The following is a 23,628-nucleotide window of genomic DNA, read 5'->3' as shown; positions in this document are numbered from 1 at the left end:
AGCCGAAAGATATGGGATGGCGGCAGAACCCAGCGCCAACAATTTAAGGATGAAATTAATAAGTTGTTGGGCCCCTCTGAAAGTCTCTTCAACCCCAAGGAGAAAACAGCTGCGGACAGTGGCTGCAGCAACAGGAAAGAAAAAATCTATTCAAAACACAGACATCCAACAAAAAAACATATTTGCTCCACTTCTATAAATCCCTGACTCCCTGGAAGAATGCTCATCTCCCAGCACCAGTGAAATTTATGAAACAAAATCCATTTTCCTTCCCACTTATCTTCATTAGGGTAGCAGGTGTGCTGGCGCCTATCTCGGCTGACTCTGGGCAAGAGGCGGAGTTAGACGGGAGTACCCGGAGAAAACCCACGCAGGCACGGGGACGACATGCAAATTCCACACAGGGAGGCCGGATATGAACTGTCCTCAGAACTGTGAGCCAGATGTGGTAACCTGTCGGCCACCGTGCCACCTTAGTTTCTGTCTAAATAAACAAGGGGTTCAATTATTGGCTGCCAACATTTTTTACTCTGTGCGTGCAAAGAAAAGCATCGGAAAAGATGACAGTGAACAACAGAAGATACAGAACTCTGAAATATAAGAAACTCAAAAAGAGCCTTCAACTTAACCCAAAACAGTCTGAGTTCACCCCGGGAGCTGGAACAAAAGCAATCAACTCAAACCCCAACACAAGACTCCCAGTCCCTTTCATCCAGCCCAAATAGCTCTCCTGGATATCACTGACAAGATGAAGAACCTTGTCAATGTTGGAATCCAACTCACACTCCCACATTCTCACGCATTAACCTTCCCCATCATTCAGCTCCTATATTTGCAGCATCATCGCTGCAAATCTGACGTTTTTGGAATAAGTCCGGGCCCTATGGAGTTAAGGCATTTTTTATACCCGTGATTACAAGGGACAGAAAGTTGGTCAATGAAATGAGACACAAAGAAAGTGGCGCAACAAACATAGTGAGTATAGTATGTCAGCCTCACAATAAATTATTGTGTCCCGTTATCTCTGCGAGGTTAGCTCTATTCAACATTAGATAACTAATGTTGAATAGAGCACTATGATGGTAAAGACCTTAAGCTCAAAATTCTGAAAAGCTGAACGTAATTGGAAATGAACTAAAGTCCAAATTTTCTATGACCTCTACAGACTGTCCTTGTAATTTTAAACAAGATTTAGTCAGGGCAAGACAGCAAACCTTTTCTGAAATACTGTAGTAAGAATCTCAACAGGTGGCACAGTGGACGACTAGTTATCACGTCTGCCTCACAGTTCTGAGATCCCGAATTCAAATCCGGCCTCGCCTGTGTAGAGTTCGCATGTTCTCCCCGTGCCTGTGTGGGTTTTCTCCGAGTACTCCGGTTTCCTTCCACATCCCAAAAACATGCACGGTAGGTTAATTGAAGATTCTAAATTGCCCGTAGGTGTGAATGTGCATATGAATGGTTGTTTGTTTTTATGTGCCCTGCAATTGGCTGGCAACCAGTTCAGGGTGTAGCCCACCTCTCGCCCGCAGTTAGCTGGGATAGGCTCCAGCACGTCCGCGACCCCAGTGAGGATAAGCGGTGTGGAGGATGGATGGATGGATGGATGGATGGATTGATATTTTAATGAAAAAATGCAATCCATCATGTCAGATATCAGCACAAAACTGCAAAATGATAAAATGATGCAACGCCTAAAACCACCAAGGAAGAACTCTACATTGTTACCATGCCAGATGATACAGTTTGATATAGTTGGCCAAAAAAACAAAAGTAGCGTGAATTGTTCACCAGCTGAAACCATCAACTAGCTGTATTGACTCAATACGATCTAACTTTTTAAAAAATGTTGCGAAGGCTGTGCTCAGTGATTTGTACTCAATTGCTCACTTCAGTCATGGCAGGAGAGTTCCCTAAACCCCTGAAAGTAACTGTCATTAAGCCACTTCTATAAAAGGGAACGCTGGTTGCTTCCATGTTAGTAAACTATAGACCCATCTCAAACCTCCCGGTCATAGCCCAGATTATTGATTGTTGTTTAATCAACTCAGCAATTTCTTGAATTTAAATGAACTTTTTGACAAATTTCAGTCAGGTTTCTGACCTCATCACAGTACAGAATCGGCTCTTATCAAAGTGCTCAATCATATAAGGTCAGTTCTTGCCTTGTTGGATCTCAGTGTGGCGTTTTATACAGGAGATCACAACATACTGTTGAACAGTTTGTAAGCTTGGGTAGGACTCAATGGAACAGTCTTTTAAATGGTTCAGGTCCTACCTGGAGGAATAGAGTTATTCCGTGACCATTGGAAGTTTTTAATCTGATCGAATTACAATGTCATACAGTATGTGGTCCCTCAAGCGTCAGTTCTTGGACCCCTTTTGTTCTGCCTGCTAACCTTGGGTCAAATTCTTTAGAACTTCAATGTTGACAATCATTGCTACGCAGATGACATACAGCTATACAGTATCTAGAAATGTCTCCAGATGACTACAGTTCAATTGAGGTGTTGTATCACTGTCTAAAACAAATAACAGAATGAACCAAAATGTACTTTAATTTAGCCACAACAAAACCGAGGTAATTGTTTTTTGCAGAAAAAAAAGAGAATTGCTGTTAGTAAATAGATGGAGTCACTCTCTTTAAAAACCAATGACCAAGTCCGAAACCTTGGTGTCCCTGCGCTTTCTCATTGGGCACGGGACCTGCACCATCTCGGTCCACACCAGCAAGCCGGCAAGAAAGGGCTCTGGCACATCTTTCTAGCAGACGCTGTGATATGGACTAATCAAACCCAATCTTTTTTCCATTTTTAAATTGGGAAAGATCCAATCAGAGCAAAGCTCCTTTACATGTCACATAATAATGAGAAATCACACCATCTTGAAGCCAGGTGGAAAAGACCAACTGCAATAGTTTGAAAAAGGACATTTTTGGCATTTCCAACCAAAATTATCATGCAAACCAGGAATTTCCTAATGAATTGACTCATGTCCTACTTAGCCGTAAAAAGGACACCTCATCACTTTTACCCTCGTTCTGTTCAAGTCCTTGCACATTATATGCATTATTGCGTGTTGTCACCCACTGTAGCTCTCTGCATACAGTACGAAGTTCTCACTTAATGAGCAGGAAATACGATCGGGGGCTCAGTATTCTTTTTAATCCCTACGATAATCTGATTTATATATTTTTCTGTGATTCTGCATTGTGCAAATGGGATGTAAATTGATCGATTCGCACACACCAACGCTGGCGTGGTTGAATTGTGATGTTGTCTGATTGGCATGTATCATATATTTTCTGTCACTTCCAACACTAATTTCATTATTTTTTATCAACTACAAATGCCTCTTTGTTGTGCTATATTTGTTCCTTACTATGTATTTTAACAATTTATGTAATGTTTGTTCATGCTCAGCTTTTAAAGTTTTTTCTGTGCCACATTCTCTGATTTAACAATGGAATTGATTAAAAATTATTAACATGATTATATATATGTTGTTGGTTTCAATGTCTAGCGTTCCAATGAAACAAACATTTTAAAATAGGATAAAGATTAAAGTGCTACGAAACAGGGCAAAATCATCATTCGGCGGCCACAACCGGATGATATTCCCCCCACCCCATCATCCTGACAGCCCTTCTCCGTTGTACTGGACCTTTGCCGTGTACTCTAACCGCTGTCGTTCACCATTGCTTTGCAGGCAGACGGCAGAGACAAGACACTGTAACCCAAATAATAAAAAACACTTTACACTTCCCCGGGAAGAAGTGTTTTTTCGGGTTTTGGGCATACGTTGATTGCTAATTGCATGGTATTCTGGTAGAATTGGGTCCATTACGAATGACGAAGTGGTGGCTTGGTGTTTATATAGTGGGTGACGGGACTCATGCCAGAAAGTATACACCCAAACCCCTTGTCGTCACGGGGATAGTTTTTAGCCCCCCCCCCCACAAAATCAGGAAAATGTATGTATTAAATTAAGGTGAGAAAGTTTTCCGTCTTTGCACATTTTCAACATATTTAATGTGCAGTGTTTGGAAACAAAACAAGTATATACATTTGGGGAGAGCCATAATTGTGACCAAACAGCTGTGATTTGACTTGATGTCTCAGACTGATTGATGCCTTTGTATCATGAAATAGGGCCGCAGTTTATGAAGATTGCAGCTCGCGGGCACACACTCATAATTTAGAATTAATTCTGATTCACTCACATACGAACAGTGGTGTGAAGAAAATTGTCCAGTACGCACGTGTCATGTCTGACGGGGATTTTGCATATACGCTCAACTTGTGCGCAGAGCGAGAACATTTCTGTGTATTTATTCGTGAATGAGGCCCATTGATATTTCAGAATTGCGGTCCTCAATGCCACTAGATTCATTATGCCCCATTATCAAAAAGGCAAACGGGCAAAACTCCTTTTTTTAACAGAAACGAAACCTATTTTTGTACTTCATCACTCCTTCCTGTTACATACCCTCCTCCACGATCAGCTTTGTTGATGTTTTATTTTCCCCTCTTCCTGTCTGAGTGCCTCCTGACCTTTTGTAAGCTAAACAGATACACACACATCCACACAAACCAAACACATGATACGATCTAGAATGGGAGGAATGTGGCCATTTGTAAAGGTTACATGCCCTTTGACTATTTACGGCTATCACTGTTGTGGTTTGGATTAAGAAGAGATCAGTAATCATAAATATTCACTCAGTTGAAGACTTTTGAGTATACTGTATCTAATGCCCACTCTTTACTGTTTCTTAGGATTTATCATATGGTCTGTGACATGAGATACAGTAAATGTAAATTGCCACTTACCACAATGTACCCATTCATAGCTTTTAAAAGTGTGGCCTTTAAAATGAGGGTGTACAGCTGTATGTTAATCTTTTTTTTTTTTTTTAACCTATTACACACTTATGCTCAGATGCCTAATTTGCTTCATTGTCATATAAAAGGACTGTTTGATTCTCATAAAAACATTATTTTTATGAAAATGTGTTCAAATGAATACGTCTGACACTCAGACTGTCAGATCAGCTCTTTATTCTTGTGGTAGAGATTACATAAACATATTGTATATTATACTAAAACAAGTTTTTGAAAGGTTCTAGCCTGTTCTTGGATAGTTTTTCAGTGCACTCTTCATATGTATGCTATACTGCACAACATAATATAAATGAGTAGATTTAGTAAGCTTTTTGTTCATTTCTCAGTGAACACAAAACCTATTTTCATTCATTATGAGACTCAAGTCTCTGATTACACTCACCCGCAGTTGAATTTGTGAGTTTATTTTTATGCAAAATGTAGCAATGCTAGACTTTCGTTGTTGTGCACTCATTTTTGCAACATTCCATTGTAGTAAATTCATTAGAAAAAGTACATTTGTGTGCGTGTTGCCAAATCCAATTTACAATGAATGGTCCACATTTCTGGGAGTATTTTCAAGGTTGTTTTAGCAAATCGGTTGGAGTGTACTTATTTACTGTATGTTGAACACAGTATACGGCGCATGCAAGTGCATTTGATCAATGAAGATTCACTACATGTAAACATGTCCTGCTGTACTTTATTTGTTTTTCTTTTGGATGCAATATATTTATACAGGCCTCACAATTCCATAGCACTGCAATAAAAATATTACTACTGCACTAATTTTAGTCTGTAAAAATTCTGTGAATATGTGCAAGTATTAACCTCTGCAGTAATACAACCTTGATTTGCTTTGTTTTGTTTTGTTTTTTCACATCTCAGAGATTCTCACATTATTTAATGTCATACTGTGAGTGCAAATGGTTGTTTGTTTATATGTGCCCTGCAATTGGCTGGTGACCAGTTCAAGGTGTACCCCGCCTCTCGCCCGACGATAGCTCGGATAGGCTCCAGCATGCCCACGACCCGAGTGAGGATAAGCGGAACGGAAGATGAATGAATGACTTCATTATTTGACCTTGGCACAGGCTTAAAAATCTAAAAACTAATCCATCACAATATACGAGATGTCACCAGTCATAAAGTTGATAAAAGGGATTTGTTGACAGTATGCTGACTGGAATTATATCAATAAGCAAGATCAGATGTCTTTTAAAAGTATAATTTGTTAAAGTGACAAAGGAATATAGAACCCAGTCTGGTCATGTTGTGTTTTTGTTTTTACACTTCAAATGCAATTTTCTTTTTGCTTTTACATTCAAGGCTTTCTATTCCAAAGACAAGTTCTGACAAAAGTCCTATCCACAAGCATGCATTTATTTACTAGTTTTTAATTATACAGTACACGTGTGGCTACGAAGGCGGAAACACAGGTTCAGCATTGCTCACTAATAAATGGAATTCGTGTATTCTAATCCATCAGGTTAATTGGAGGTGCCCAGCCGTGGATTGAGGAAGTTTTCATCCCAAGCACTGTTCTTGTTTTAAGACTCTATATGCAATAAAACATCGGTAGCAAAGTGTCACAATAAAATCAGATTAATTTAAATCATTCAAGACTTCCACATTGACTTCCACCACTCGGAGTTATTTTTCTTTTCTTTCTTTTTTTTTTCTTCTGTACTTCATTTCACATATTGAAGTAAGATGCTTAAGTGTGTTTGATTGAATTAAAGGTTGGCTTGGTAAAATTTTCATGAGTTAACGATCATTTGTCCCTCAATCTTTAAAATGTAATTAAAGCATATTTTGTCTACCACCACAATTCTTGGTACCACCATGCTTAATTTGGGATTTGGTTTTGTAAGTGTGTCGCAGTGCACCAAAAACTCAACTGTCTTTATGTGCTGCTGACTTGTCATGCAATATACAGTATGAATTTCTTCCCACTCCCATTAAGTTTCACAGGTAAGGCAGGTCCTGTTGTATTTTTGTATATTTGAAGTGGCTGGACCATATAAAGGCGTAACTGAGTTCATGCACTCTAGAAACGTATTAGTAATGGGTTTGTGAATGGGATACTACAGTTTTTATTGGACATTTTTCGACAAACAATAGACTAGTATAGCTCAAACTTTCTTGTTCTCGTAAGGATTCTTCAACATTATGTTTTTGAGAATGCCAGTCTATTTTAAAGTCAGCATACATTTGGATATCTAGCAAGGCAGTTTTTTTTTTTGGTTTACTCAACATTACTGTTAGTCTTGACAAAGAAGTCCCTTTTCTCAGCACCCTCATTATCTTTGGAAAACTAATTATACTTACCCATTACAGAACATATAATGCTATTTAAACAATTTCATCGCAACTCACAGCTTATTAATGGAAGACTCAAACAGCAATTTACAAACCTCTCGTCGTGCCACCAGAAATAACCTTTTGTTCTTGTGCTAATGAAAAGTTGCTTTGTTGCCTGACTGAATAACAAAGGCATCTTGACAACAATTCAAAAGCCCCATCTTGTACAAGACAACACTGTCTGTGGGGAAGACAAAAGTATCAGCAAGAAAAATCTGTCCACCCTTTTACTCCTTCTTTGTCATCTTCTATGCATCTCTCCATCCTCATCCATGTCTGATAGGAAAAGAAATAAACACCTGGGCAGTCATGTGGAAAAATGGACGTTAGATGTGCTGTAAACTGGGGTGCACATAATCTGTAGAAGCTTAAATGATTACCAGACCTCCATTCATCCGTTTTCTAATTTCTTTGTCTTTGTCTTTTTACCTTTCCTCCATCACGTATAGCTGGACAGCAGTAAAGGGGGACAGGAATCAAGCCACAAGAAATGTGAATACCCACCACCCACCCTATTACTAGGGGTACCATTTCCCCGACTGGCAACCATTATCCCTGTACCGTGTTAGTGTGTTGTGGGGTGTCGTGCATTAACGTTTGGGCAGACTGGTGGGGGTGAGCAGAGACGGTCACGGGGCAATGATGACCCGCAGTCGTCACCCCCCCAGGCCAACCAGCTCCCCAAAGGATGTGCGTATATATGTGGTTCATTAAAAATCCGCGGGGGAAAGGCATGGGGGGAGGAGAGAGCAGGTCGGAGTGCAGGAACACCTGGCCTAGTGTCCTCCTCAGCCCGACACTGCCGTCCCCACCCTGACGGGTGTATGATACATTAAAACTGGAGGACCGGCAGGGTTGAAAAGAGGGCGACCAGACCGGAAACCAGCACAGATGTGCCAGTACCCGGCCAGGCGTCCGCCTTATCATGCCTCGTGCCAGTCACCCAGGGGAACCTAAATGTATCACGCTTATTTTTGGGACCATTGATGATCAGCGAAAAATTACCATTGGCACACTTTTTCTCATTTCATCAAGGTTGACAACATGAAGGTCGGTGCGTTTATAATTTGTCAATGACTGGTTATTGGAACTTTTGCTGAGGTTATTATGAAGAAACTGTACAACATCAGCACACAACAATCAATGGGTGTCTCCAGTGGTGGTGAGATCTTGAATGTGATATTATATTAAAGTGTTTCAGTAGGTTTACATTGAACTCTCTGCCCACTCAGAGAAAATCTTTGACCCTTTTACATCTACGTAGTACACACAGAAATTTGTTAGGACTCACAAGCATAGAGGCACACTTGGTGCCTGCACTCACATTTTTGAATGTCATATCAAATACACTTTTCACGTTTCTTTGAGTATTGTGATAGTAGTCGTATGGTGGCGCAAAACTAGAATGTATCATTTAGAATTTTTTTTGCTTTCGTGTATACTTCTGCTTTGAAACAGGAAAAATGTCCCAAACTTTAAAATATGTGGCAGCCAAAATATGAGAGGGTTCGCTGCTTAGGTGTTCTCAGGGCACATCTCTTCAGTACTAACCTCTGCAAGTGTTGTAGTCTGCATTTTCTTCCGCTTATCCAAGGTCGGGTTGCAGAGGCAGTCGATTAAGTAGGGCAATGCAGACAATGGATTTAAAATGTAACAGTCAAGATGTGACGTTTAGACTTTTGTATTTACCATTTAGGAATTGCAGGCATTTCATACAGAATACTTGTTCTCCATTCTTCAGTGATGCAGTCAGATGACTGAGCTCTACCCAATCAAGCATGTTTTTTTTTTTAATTGAAAAAACTAAATCACCAACCACAGTAAAGTAGGAAATGAAGGTGACAGCAGTTCTATCATAATTTTACTTTACTATCTCTCTCCCTGTCTTTTTTTCTTACAGAGTTACATTCATGGCAGCAGTCAGGCTCAGTTTGTGGCGGAGTCTCACATCATCCTTCTCCTGAGTATCCTTCAGTCAATATGTTTGTCTGCATACATCTAGTATGCAGCAAATTGCAAATCAATTATAAACACCCTGTGTGTTGTACATCATCTCATTTGGCCTGCAAATTTATTCGATTCTCCATGATGTATTTCTCAATTTGCTCACATACGCCACTCAGGACGCTACCTTTTTATTTCTGAAACAACATCCAAATACTGTCAGTTATATTGGTCCTCAGAGTGGTCTCTCCGCAAAAAGGCTACCAATTCGGCCACATTGAACAAAGACAGGAGATTGTCCTCTTCTCACCTCCATGTTTCATTTGTTCTAAATTCAACCCTCGATGATAGGTTGTGTCTGTTTAGTTGTTTGAAGTAGAAGTTCTGTTGATGTTTGACTACTTCTGTCTGCCTGTGCACTGGTGTGTACTTGCACTTTGCGCTTCTGTGTGTGTGTGGCTAATGATGCCATTCACTCCGAGCCATTGTGTTTGTCCCCACGGGAAATCACAGGTCCAAGGTCGCACCTGCCACAGAGCTACATTTTCTTGCCCATGCTTACCCGTTTTATTTTGTCTCTGTTTATCTCCTTACAACTCAATTGAAATGATCAGACAGCCGAAACACACACAAGAAGGATGTGATATGTCTACTTTTTCTTTAAATACATTTTTATTTTATTTTTTGTTGCTTCATTTTTGTGCATGCTCTGCATTGCGCTGATGCTTGTGTTCCTGCTGAGTCCAGTGTAATAAATATATTTTCTACACTCAATTATCATGAGAACACGTTGCATGGATGAATAATTTATTTTTGTGAAAAGATAGAGAGTAATATACAGTGCCTTGAACCTTTTCACATTTTGCCTCCTAACTCCCACAAACTTAAACATTTTCGATTGGAATTTTAGGTGATCAACCAACACAAGGTAACACATAATTGTAAAATGGAATGCAACAGATATACATAGTTTTCAAAATTTTAAGCAAAGAAAAAAAAAATCTGAAAAATGTGTGTATTTGTATTCAGCACCCCTGTGTCAACACTTTGTAGATACAGTTTTCGCTGCAACGCCACTAAGTCTTTTGGGGTATGTCTGTAGCAGCTTTGCACATCTAGACACTGAAATGTTTGCCTATTCTTTGCAAAATAGCTCAAGTTTAGCCAGATTGGATGGAGAGCATCTGTGAACAGCCATTTTCAAGTCTTGCCACATTTGCTCAGCGGGATTTAGGTCTGGACTTTGACTGGGCCATTCTAACACATTATTATTATTATTTTTTTAAACAATTACATTGTAGCTCTGGCTTTATGTTTGGGGTCGTTCTCTTGCTGGAAGATGAATCTCCTTCCAGTCTCAAGTCTTTTGCAGCCTCCAACAGGTTTTTTTCCAGTATTGTCCTATATTTAGCTTGTCCGTCTTACTATTAACTTTAACCAGCTTCTCTGTCCCTGCTGAAAAAATGCATACCCACATCATGATGATGTCAACACCACATTTCACAGTGGGGATGGTGTGTTCAGGCTAGGGCCAGGAAAAAAGAAAAATCATCTTACTCGGATAAATCCACCTCAAACTAGGTTGACACAGATATCTCCACCTTGAAACTCTGCCATGGCGGAGAAGCCACCTTCCATACAGACATACAGTATCACATATACACTATATTGCCAAAATTATTCGCTCACCTGCCTTGACTCACATAAGATTTTAAGTGATATCTAATTCTAAATCCATAAGGGTTAATATGATGTTGGTCTACCCTTTGCAGCTGCAACAGCTTCAACTCTTGTGGGAAGGCTTTCAACAAGGTTTAGGAGTGAGTTTATGGGAATTTTTTCCCATTCTTTCAGGAGCATATTTGTGAGGTCACACGCTGACGGACGAGAAGGCCTGGCTCACTGTCCACTCGAAATCAACTCAAAGGTGTTCTGTCAGATTCAGGGCAGGACTCTGTGCAGGCCATTCAAGTTCATCCATACCAAATTCTCTTATCATCTCTCTATGGTCCTTGTTTTGTGCTATGGTACACAGACATGTTGGAAAAGGAATGGGTTATCCCCAAATTGTTTGACTGTCAAAAATCTCTTGGTATGCTGAAGCATTCCGAGTTATTTTCACTAGACCTCAGGGGTTAATATTTTGTACATTTCCAACTTTGTGGAAACAATTAGGAGATGGCCCCTTCCTGTTCCAACATGACTGTGCATCAGTGTTCAAATCAAGGTTCAGAAAGACATGGATGAGAGCATTTGTTGTGGATGAACTTGACTGGCCTGTACAATCATGACTTCAACCTTGTAGAACACTTTTGGATGAATTGCAGCGGAGACTGAGAGCCAGGCCTTCTTGTCCAACATTAGTATGTATCGTCATAAATGCGCTTCTGGAAAAATGGTCATAAATTCCCATAAACACACTCCTAAACCTTGTGGAAAACCTTCCCAGAAAAGTTCAAGATGTTATATGTATTGTTTTTAGAGTGGGCTGTCTGCTCACTCATACCCACTTGAGGTGCACACTTAGTAGGCATGCAATGCTGACCGACTTTTAAATTTATTTTTATTTTTGTTTTGTGCGGGGGGGGCGATTACTCTGTTCGTCGACGAATTATGTATGTATGGATTTGATCGTAACAGCCCCAGTTCATTGTGATAAGCAATGTTTCCACCACACATAGCGCTTTGCATTTAGGCCCAACTTTAATCTCAGCTGACCAAAGGACCTTCTTCCACTTATTTGCAGTGTCCCCTCTCATGGCTTGTGGCTTCTTATGCCTTGCTTTCAGCAATGGTTTTCTTCTTGCCACTCTCCCATTAAGACAACCCCTATAGGGGGCACAAGCCAGTGCAAACTGTAGGCCGGTCCCAAGCCCATATAAATGCAGATGGTTGCATCAGGAAGGGCATCCATCTTAGAACTTTGCCAAACAAATATGAGCGTTCATCCAAAGAATTCCATACCAGATCGGTCGTGGCCCGGGTTAACAGTTAACGGTTAACAGGGAGCGGGTGGAAATTCAGCTAGTGTGTGTTAAAGATGGAGAGGTGGAAAGCGGGTTCTTAGGCAGAAAGAAAAGAGGAAAGCACAAAGGCTAGAACTCTGTGGGTGACCTACAAAAGCGCAGGTAGAAGCATGCATGTGGATTGCATCTTGTGCTGACAATGTAATCTGAAGGAGGTTACTGACTGTAAGGTAGTGGTAGGGGAGAGTGTGGCTAGACAGCATAGGCTGGTGGTGGGGAGCAAGATTAAGAAGACAAAGGCAGAGCAGATAACCATGTGGTGGAAGCTGTGTTGTGCGGCTTTTCGAGGTGAGACAGGTTCTCGGTGGACAGGAGGAGCTTCCAGAAGACTGGGCCACTACAGCCAAGGTGATCAGAGAGACAGGCAGGAGAGTACTTGGTGTATCTTCTGGTTGGAAAGGGGAGAAGGAGAGTTGGTGGTGGAACCTCAAAGTACAGGAAATCATACAAGGAAAGAGTTTAGCTCAGAAGAATTGGGAACACTGAGAGGACTGAGGAGAGGAGAAAGGAATACATGGAGATGCGACGTAGGGCGAAGGTAGAGGTGGCAAAGGCCAAACAAGAGGCATATGATGATATGTATGCCAGGTTGGACACTAAAGAAGGAGAAAAAGATCGATACAGGTTGGCCGGACAGAGGGATAGAGATGGAAGGATGTGCAGCAGGTTAGGGTTATTAAGGATAGAGATGGAAATTTCTTGACTGGTGCCAATAGTGTACTGGATAGATAGAAAGAATACTTTCAGGAGTTGATGAATGAGGAAAATGAGAGAGAAGGAAGAGTAGAAAAGGAAAATGTGTTGGACCAGGAAGTAACAATGATTAGTAAGGGGGAAGTTAGAAAGGCACTGAAGAGGATGAAAAATGGAAAGGGAGTTGGTCCTGATGACATACTGTACCTGTGGAGATATGGAAGCATCTAGGAGATGTGGCTGTGGAGTTTTTGAGTAGCTTGTTCAACAGAATTCTAGGGGGTGAGAACATGCCTGTGGAATGGAGGAAAAGTGTGCTGGTGCCCATTTTTAAGAACAAGGGTTATTTGCAGAGCTGTGGGAACTATAGAGGAATAAAGTTGATGAGCCACACAATGAAGTTATGGGAAAGAGTAGTGGAGGCTAGACTCAGGACAGAAGTGAGTATTTGTGAGCAACAGTATGGTTTCATGCCTCAGAAGAGTACCACAGATGCATTATTTGCCTTGAGGGTGTTGATGGAGAAGTACAGAGAAGGTCAAAAGGAGTTAGATACAGTCTTTGTAGATTTAGAGAAAGCCTATGACAGAGTACCCAGAGAGGAACTGTGCTACTGCATTAGGAAGTGGCAGAGAAGTATGTTAAAATAGCATAGGACATGTATGAAAGCAGCAGAACAGTGGTGAGGTGTGCTGTAGGTGTGACAGAGGAGTTTAAGGTGGAGGTGGGACTACATCAGGGATCAGCCCTGAGCCCCTTCATTTTGCAGTGGTGATGGATAGGCAGACAGATGAGGTTAGACTGCAATCCCCGTGGACCATGATGTCGCAGATGAAATTGTGATCTGCAGTGAAAGCGAGGAGCAGGCGGAGGAACAGTTTGAAAGGTTGAGGCATCCACTGGAAAGGAGAGGAATGAAGATTAGCAGAAGACAGAATATACAGTATGTGCATAAATGAGAGGGGTGGAGGGAGAAGAGTGAGGTTACAGGGAGAAGAGATAGCAAGGGTGGAGGATTTTAAATACTTGGGGTCAACAGTCCAGAGCAATGGTGAGTATGGTAAGGAAGTGAAGGAACGAGTCCAAGCAGGTTGGAACGGCTGGAGGAAGTTGTCAGGTGTGTTGTGCGACAGAAGAGTCTCTGCTAGGATGAAGGGCAAAGTTTATAAGACAGTGTTGAGGCTAGCCATGATGATTAGAGACAGTGGCACTGAAGAGACAACAGGAAGCAGAGCTGGAGGTGTCATAAATGAAGATGTTAAGGTTGGATAGGATTAGAAATGAGCTCATCAGAGGGACGGACAAGGTTAGATGTTTTGGTGACAAAGTTAGGGAGAGCAGACTTCAATGGTTTGGACACGTCCAGAGGAGCGATAGTGAGTGTATTGGTAGAAGGATGATGATGAGGAGCTGCCAGGCAAGAGAGCTTGAGGAAGACCAAAGAGAAGGCTGACAGATGTATTGAGGGAAGACATTAGGGCAGTTGGTTTTCGAGAGGAGGGTACAGGAGATGGGCTTGTATGGAAAAGGATGACACACTGTGGCGACCCCTAACGGGACAAGAAAAAAAGTAAAGGGCGCTGAATACATTTGCACACCACTTTTCAGACTTATATACCTTACAATTTTGAAAATCGTATTTAATTTTTGTACCACGTCACAATTATGTGCTACTTTTTGACGGTCTGTCACATAAACTCTTAACAAAATACATTTAAGTTTGTGATTGTAAAGTGACAAAATGTGAAAAAGTTCCAGCGGTATGAATACCTTTTCAAGGCACAAAATTCCACCATATATTATACATACTGTATGTTTAGGCTTGGGCATTTATACTGGGTTGCCTTATTTTGCCATATATATTGCTGTTCCTGTTAATTTGTGCATCTCGTGCATTTGAGCAGGAACTGTGTCTGTGACCGATGGTCTTGGAAATCTGTTAAGCGTGACTCTTAGTATGTTTCCACCAGTTTTTCTTGGGGCAATACATAAGAATGAGTGTATGGTTTCCTTGACAACCATTCCCCAGATGCTGCTATCACCATGGGAATGGTGCTGCTAAATGAAGCTGCTACCTCCAAGGGAGATGTCGGCAAGAGGAGAAGTAAGTAAACTAAACTAAAACTAAACTGTTGTCCATGCATAAACCATCCAATTCACTCGAACAGCAATGTTATTTGTTTGCAAATTAGAGTATTGAGTTTGAATTGACTTTTGAGATCTGATTAATTAATTTAATATACTTTATCATTATTATTATTAATACCAAGGTTGAAAACAGAATTGGTAAAGGCAAATTAATCCAGAAACATATTTTTGAAGATGGCACGTCAAAATCTTATATACTTTGATTCAGGCTGCAACTGGGTCCACCATTACAAGTTTGTTGCAATAATAACAAAATAATTTAACGATTACGATTATACAACCCCAATTCCAATGAAGTTGGGATGTTGCTCTAAACATAAATAAAAACAGAATACAATGATTTGTAAATAATGTTCAACCTATATTTATTTGAATACACTACAAAGACAAGATATTTAATGTTCAAACTGATAAACTTGATTGTTTTTAGCAAATAATCATTACCTTAGAATTTTATGGCTGAAACACGTTCCAAAAAAGCTGGGACAGGTGGCAAAAAAGACAGAGAAAGTTGAGGAATGCTCATCATACACCTGTTTGGAACATCCCACAGGTGAACAGGCTAATTGGGAACGGGTGGGTGCCATGATTGGGTATAAAAGGAGCTTCCCTGAATTGCTCAGTCATTCACAAGCAAAGATGGGGCGAGGTTAACCCCTTCAACAATGTAACTTCCTCCTTCGTCTTTAAATTCATCACATCTGGGAGACAAAATATTACGCACAAGTCAATCTAAAAATAGGAAAAATCAATTAACACACCATTTTCAGCCAGATGTTAAGGATCTTAAAGGGAAAGGAACACCCATCCATCCTTTCATTTTCCAGACCACTTATCCTCACTAGGGTCGCAGGCTTGCTGGAGCCTATCCCAGCTATCTTTGGGCAAGAGGCAGGGTACACCCTGAACTGGTCGCCAGCCAATCGCAGGGCACATATAAACAGACAGCCATTCGCACTCACATTCACACCTATGGACCTTCAATCAACCTACCATGCATGTTTTGGGGATGTGGGAGGAAACTGGAGTACCCGGAGAAAACCCACACAGGCACTGGGAGAACATGCAAATTCCAAACAGGCGATGCCGGATTTGAACCCGGGTCCTCAGAACTGTAAGGCAGTTCCAGCACGCCCGCGACCCTAATGAGGATAAGCGGTACAAAAAATGGATGGATGGATGGTTACCTATGTTCACGTGAACAAAACAGGTACACAGACTCTGTGTGCATGCTGCGGGTTGCTGACATAATAGTTTGAACGTGAATTTACTGAAATGTTCAGAATATCATCTCAGCAAGCGCAACATACACAGGTCTGCCAACAACAGGTTCGCAGACTGTGTATGCTTCCGTCTTTGGTCACGTGGGAGCTAAAATTACAATGGAGACTAATCTGTCAGTTATAGTGAATATCATGACGCCATATGGATGGAACATTAGGCATTGTTGCAGTAAGAATGGGTTTATTGACCTCTATTGTGTGTTAAAAAGTAACAAAGTTACAAAGCTGAAGCATGTAGAAGACCATTAATACAGTTTAAACATGATTTATAGTAACCAGCAATGCAGCAACAAACAATATCCTGCTGAGTCATTTTATGTCTCTGTTGTGCAATGGTTCATTATATTTATCTTCTTAATAAGATTACCATATTTTTATTGGCTAGCCCATACTTGGGAAATAAATTGTTTGTCTGTGTCATTATATTGTGATTTTAATTAACATAAATAAGTAATTGAGACAGTGGAGGGATTCCTGAAAGATGACTACCACTATCCCTCCAGGTTGTAATAGCATGTTGGTGCTTAATCCAGTTTGAATTGTTTATCCACCACAGTTGTTGTCGTTGTTGGATGTGGCAACTAACCCACAATTATGCATTACAACTATGTGAACCACAGGTCTTGTCTTGAAACATTTTAGTCACACCTGTAATTAGTCATGAAAATTGTATAGCAAATAGTTGTTATATACTTCAGATGTCATACTGGTGGTGGCCAGATCCGGCCCAAAACAAGGACAAAATTATTGTAGTAGTTCTTTTTTTTTTTGAAAGTGAACGTTGAAGTCAGGCACAGAAAATTTTTATCATTAAGCTTGAAAAAGCTGATGTACATAACCACTGAACAAACATTAACATAAGATCGAACTTCAAAGCTGTTTCGACTGCACAGACTGGAGTGTCTTTGAAAATTCAGCTGGCAGCCTGGATGAAAATACGGACACTGTCACATCCTATATCAGTTTCTGTGAAGAGGTGTGTGTACCAACAAAGTCATTTCGCACATTCAATAACAACAAGCCGTGGTTCACTGCCAAACTTAAGCGACTTCGCCAGGCTAAAGAGGACGCATATCGAAGTGGGGACAGGGCCCTGTATAATCGCACTGGAAACCAGCTGACTAAAGAAATTAACATTGCAAAGAGAAACTATGCAGTAAAGTTAGAAAAACAGTTTACCGACGATTACAAGCGACAATGCCCCCAAGCTTAGAACAATAGTAGACTAGCCAACAACTTGAACACCTTCTACTGTAGAGATGATTATGGACTTCAGGAGGCATCCTTCGCCGCAGCTGCCACTCACGCTGTCCAACTGCCTTGTGTCAACTGTCGAGACCTTCAAGTTCCTGGGAATTACAGTCTCTCAGGACCTGTAGTGGGAGTTTGACATCAACTCCATCCTCAAAAACGCCCAGCAGAGGATGTAATTCCTGCGGCTTCTGAGGAAGCACGGCCTGCCACAGGAGCTGTTGAGGCAGTTCTACACAGCGGTCATCGAATCAGTCCTGTGTTCTTCCATCACAGTCTGGTTTGGTGCTGCTAGACAAAAGGACAAACTCCGCCTGCAACGGACAATCAAAACTGCTGGAAAGATTGTCGTTACCCCCCTACCCACACTTGAGGACTTGCATGCTGCGAGAATTAAGAAGAATTAAAGCATGCAAAATCCTCTTGGACCCTCCACATCCTGGTCACCAGCTCCTTCCCTCAGGTCGGCGCTACCGAACAATACAAACTAAAACTATCAGACATTCCAACAGCTTCTTCCCTCTTGCCATTAACTTTTTAAACAGTTAACTTACAATTCCATTGCAACATGCTGCCAATTTTTTTGTCTTGAGTTTGTTGTCACATTTCTGTCCGGCCAATTATACATTACTCGTGCACTTACTGTAGTAGTCTCGCCACACTGCACTATTTGCATATCTGTTGTTGACCAATACTGATCACGCGTGCCTGAGTAGCATCTGCACCATTTGCACATTGACTGAGTAGTATCTGCAACATTTCCACAATTGACATTGTCCCAGATTATCGCACTATTAGTCACTTTAAACTGCATACATTTCTTGAAATCTCGGCGCCCTTTCCACAATGGTCGTTTCACCGGACTCTTGCTCTATTAGTCATTCAAACTGCTCTCATTGCACAATTGTAAAAAAAATAAATAAATTGTACCGGCATTACCAAATTACTAGCAACCTTTTATGGCTCAGTGACTGATAAACGATTATGCAACGTGCACTGAATAAAAGTCTCAAATGCCTGTTTTACCTTCCTTAAACTGAAAATTAAAGATTAAACTGAATTACAAAAAAAGAAAGCTTTGCTTCATTATGAAAATAATGACAACTAACCCCAAAATGACTTGAGACATTTTGCCCCAAACTACCATGTTTGCCAATACTAGCTTGAGCTTTAAGTTATCTTCAAACTGAACAATGACTATGGTATGACAAGATGCCTAATCTCTCCTCTAACAAGTCCACATGTACAACACCAATTCCAATGATGTTGGTACTTCGTGTTGAACATAAATAAAAACAGAATACAATGATTTGCAAATCATGTTCAATCTATATGTAATGGAATACACTACAAAGACAAGATATTTAATGTTCAAACTGATAAACTTTATTGTTATAAAAGGAGCTTCCCCGAATTGCTCAGTCATTCACAAGCAAAGATGGGGCGAGGTTCACCTCTTTGTGAACAAGTGCGTGAGAAAATAATGTGTGAAAGTAGGTGTGAATTTGAGTTTGAATGGTTGTTTGTTCATACGTGCCCTGCGATTGGCTGGCGACCAGTTCAGTGTGTACACCGGCTCTCGCCCACAGCTAGCTGGGACAGGCTCCAGCACACCCACGACCCTAGTGAGGATAAGCAGTACGGAAAATGGATGGATGGATAATCAAGTAGAAACATTTCACTTAATAATGAATGACCAATTGGTTTCCTCTTTAAGACAATCATCAATCAAGCGTTTTCTTGTCTCCAAACATTTCTAGTGTGGCAATTTCAAACACAAATAAAAATAAAACAAACAAATATAAAGAGGTTTCAGTTCAAAATTGGCATTTCTTGTATCAAAAACAAGGCATTAATAAAAAAAAAAAGAGCAAGTTTGCCGTCTTTTTATACAAGTGCATCCAACTGTAGTATCTCAGTCAGAACACTAGGGAGCACAACATGAAAATATTACATAAATAACAGGCAAAGAAGAATGTTGCTTCATGTCAAATAGATGCTAGCCGTTTGCTAATCGATAAATACAGTGAATACAAAAAAAGAAATACAAGACTGATTCTTGAGAACACTACACTGACAAAACAGGAAGCCCAGACAGCACACGGCCAGCCTGCTGTGTAACTATTTGCATGATCGCTCATGTGACGTCAAGCTGCGCAATTCTCACAATGCAATGTGGATTTTTATTTTTCAATAATTAATGTCCTTATTGTTACATTCATTGTCATTATCGTTTCTGTGTACGTTGCCAGTACTTCCTGGAATGTGTACCTTATGTAACTGCCACATTTATTGTTGATTTATGTCGCACTGTTTTTTTTTTTTTAAATGAAACCATTATTTCAGGTAGTGTCTGAAAGAATAACCTGGTCAATTCCTGTACAGGTGTCAAACTGCTGGCCCGGGCAACAGATCCGGCCCACCACATCATTTTATGTGGCCGGTGAAAACAAATCAAAATTGCTCATTGTGTTCTGGTGTAATACCATTGAGATATTTGCAACCATTTTTTTGTTACCAATCCCCCTTTGAAAGGGAAATGTAATAGTTGAAAAACATGTTTTTATAGGCTTCTGATTTCAAAACTTCATCAATGTGTTATGTATACTGTATGTAATAACACTATATGAGGTAATCTTTCATTTATATGGGTTCACAGTCGTAGCGGCCCGCTGAGGGAAGGCACTACGATGTGGCCTGTGACAAAAATTAGTTTGACACCCCTCCTCTACATGAACGTGCCCAACAGCGTGTTAACTCTTGAAAGAAATAAGCTGTAATTAAGCTTAAGTATGATGGGACACTTCCACCTGAGTGTTATATGTTGAGAACATCAACATTACGGTTACATAACTCTGAATTTCCTGTCATAAAATAAATTTTGGCATGTTGAGCTATTGTAGAGAGAACTGCAGAATGTTTGTATCTCAATACTTTGGTAGAAAAGGCTCGTCTTTTTAAGTCAATAGGCTCGAGTCCGAGTGAGGTCACAAGTCGAGTCTAAAGTCATCAAATTTATGACTCAAATCTGACTCGAGTCCACATCTCTGTTTGGGAGTATATATTTCCTTGCCTACACAGGGTTCCACACAGAAACACAAGATAATGAATAATTTGCTCATGTGGTTTAAGCATAATAGTAGTCACTGAGGACATGAAAAGATAATATGCAGAAAATAAACATGCTCATGATGGGCAAGAGGTCAGGACTTGAAAATTGAAAAAACAGAATTGTTGAGCTTCAAGGCAGCTGTAGACATATGGTTGTGCATGTATGAAACTTGGATGCTTTCTTGAGCAATATTTGAATATTCAGTTCAGCTCTTTTGGTTTGGAAGTCTTCTCATTTCACAGAAGTCTTTGAATGTCTGTGTGTTATTCCTTTGCAGTTATCTGCTTGGTTGGCCTTGGACTGGTCGTGTTTTTCTTCAGCTTCCTGCTTTCCATTTTCAGGTCGAAGTATCATGGATACCCTTACAGGTAACTATAGTAACCAGTCTATTTAATGGATCACTTATTTTACCCAGCTTGGTTCGCATGCAGTTATTGAAAATTGAAATAGTACACATAAATCAATGACATTGACATACATTTGCTGCTAAGTTATTTCATTTTCATTTAAACCTTGCCAAAGCGGGATCCTCCAGTGCTCCAACACACCACATTTTATAGCCAAGGCCTTTCCTCTCGAGACTAGTTTTGGATCTGTTGACAAAGTTTGAGACATTTTGCTGTGCACAGACTGTACCTCCTCAATATAATCCTTAAACATAAGTGAACGACTGTGCAGTAGGAGTTTGCACTAGAGGTCAACCCTGTATGAAGAAACAGTACAGGATGCTGAAGACAAAGAAAAGGTGCTAACAGAAATAACTCTAGGACCGAAAAATTACAGTCAAGTGTGCTTGAATCCTCTTGATATGGTTAACTTTAAAAACTACCACAGCTCTTTGTTCCAGCTGGCTTGAAGGACTTTTAGTCTGACTGTTACCAAGGGAAATAAATGCACTGATGGAAGCTCAGCTATGGCTTGAAACGGGGATGTTTTGAGCCAACAACTCTTAAATTATGGTGCTGTAGGGAGAATTGCTACCAGTAGGATTGCTTTTCTGTGTCATCATCATAGCATATTTGCGATCAGATGTGCATTCAGTACTCTTTTCTTTTATACTGTATGTTGTGACGTAATCAACCATTTTACATTGTATCTGGTTGAATACGTTAACATAATAACAAAATAATAAACACCGTAATCTCAGTCCATTTTCAATCTAAATATAGTGGAGCCTCTCAGGTCAAACACTAAGCTTATTTTACTAAAGGTTTGCACATGCGAAAAACGGGCACATACTTGATTACTCGTGCAAACAGATGTGTTAGCTGATCTGTTAACTGGGTGCACCCAGAATTGAGTGAAAATTTGCTGCAAAGTTCATTTGGCACATTCTTTTTCAAAGAATATTTAATTATATCAGCCAAATTGCTGCTCATTGTCAAGAGAGTGGTGCCACCTGCCGCCATACAGCTCTCGTTTGTCAAGTTTGGGCTCACAAGTCAAAGTAAAAACTCGGCCGATCGACAGCTCATATCTCCAAAAAATGCTAAGAGGGGACACTCGTATCTCGAGGCACCACTGTATAGATAGATATAGCCTTTTGACTTAAGATTTTCCACTCTATTCAATATCCAGTTTCTGTGTTCATTTCTTGTCAGTAATGTCTCATGTACAGTAAGTTGATATACTTATTTGTTCTTCTGTCTGACTGTCTTATATAATAAACCCTCCCCTGTCTTTCAGTTTTCTTATTAAGTGAAACAAGGAACAGTAGGTCAGAGAATGACGGCGGTGGTGGGTGAGAGAAGTCGACAACATACTTGAAGAGGCGGGAGCAGCCTTACTGTTGAATCTCCAGTTCATGATATGGTTTTATGTTTTTTAAATAATATTCATAATAATCATAATAATGATATTAATAAGAAGAATAACCCTAACCCAATAAATATTGGTAGTGTTATTTATGTTTTTGCTACTATAGTGGTTGTTTTTGTTGTTGGTGTTGTTGTTTGTTGTCATCTCTGCTAGCTGAATGGAGAAAGCCCTTCCTTACAATGGAAAATAAAAGCGTTTGTCACAACTCTGTATCTTTGTCATTTATTTCTGTCAGTGCTCAAGCAATGCATTATCCTCTACATAGACGCTGCTGCAGAAATGTTTCACTATTGTCTCGGCATTGTCCATCCATCCATCCATTTTCTGAGCCGCTTCTCCTCACTAGGGTCGCGGGCGTGCTGGAGCTTATCCCAGCTGTCATCGGGCAGGAGGCGGGGTACACCCTGAACTGGTTGCCAGCCAATCGCAGGGCACATACAAACCATTCGCACTCACAGTTACACCTATGGGCAATTTAGAGTCTCCAATTAATGCATGTTTTTGGGATGTGGGAGGAAACCGGAGTGCCCGGAGAAACCCACACAGGCACGGGGAGAACATGCAAACTCCACACAGGCGGGGCCGGGGATTGAACCCGGGTCCTCAGAACTGTGAGGCTGACGCTCTAACCAGTCGTCCACCGTGCCACTGTCTCAGCATTGTGTCAAAAGTATTGTAATATCAGCTCTGTAGGAACTAAATTTCAGTCAATTTTAGCTAGCTGTTGTGTAGGTTCAAAAATATGTATTTTTTTATTTATTTCTCAAGCCGTTGTTGTCCTGCTATCTTCAGGCTTTGTCCTTGTTGTGACAAAAAAAAACAAAAACGAGCATGTGCTTTTAATTTAGTCTGCGAATTATGGCTCCAGTCTCACAGAAACCTCATTTGCAACGCACATAAATACGTCCACCAACTTTTCTGAAAGTGTATTATTTTACAGTACTTTTAACTGACCGAGACCCTTGAGACACACAAAAAAAAGCATACATGAATTATGCTGTCTTGCGCAGTGCCCAGTGAAACATCGAGTGGGTTGTGGAGCATTGAAACCATTTATGTAACCTGTTGTGAGTGGGCAGGGATAACAGTGATGTTGCGAATAGTAT

At 40.5% G+C, this 23,628-nt stretch overlaps 1 protein-coding gene across 1 annotated transcript in view; it reads left to right on the top strand.

Moving 5' to 3' along the window:
* LOC133476229 (tumor suppressor candidate 3) overlaps positions 1-22,727 on the top strand; it is a 102,178-nt gene extending 79,451 nt beyond the window's left edge. Inside the window, exons 7-10 of the mRNA XM_061769344.1 lie at positions 9,148-9,211; positions 14,940-15,014; positions 20,982-21,072; positions 22,391-22,727. Of these exons, the coding sequence (XP_061625328.1) occupies positions 9,148-9,211; positions 14,940-15,014; positions 20,982-21,072; positions 22,391-22,406 (246 nt within the window). The 3' untranslated portion in view covers positions 22,407-22,727. The remainder of the gene's footprint in view (positions 1-9,147; positions 9,212-14,939; positions 15,015-20,981; positions 21,073-22,390) is intronic.
* Positions 22,728-23,628: the final 901 nt, after the last annotated feature.

Source organism: Phyllopteryx taeniolatus, chromosome 4 (genome assembly GCF_024500385.1).
Source record: "Phyllopteryx taeniolatus isolate TA_2022b chromosome 4, UOR_Ptae_1.2, whole genome shotgun sequence".
Taxonomy (NCBI): Eukaryota; Metazoa; Chordata; class Actinopteri; order Syngnathiformes; family Syngnathidae; genus Phyllopteryx; species Phyllopteryx taeniolatus.
The sequence above is the reverse complement of the archived record's forward strand: the minus strand, read 5'-3'. Positions and strand labels throughout refer to the sequence as shown.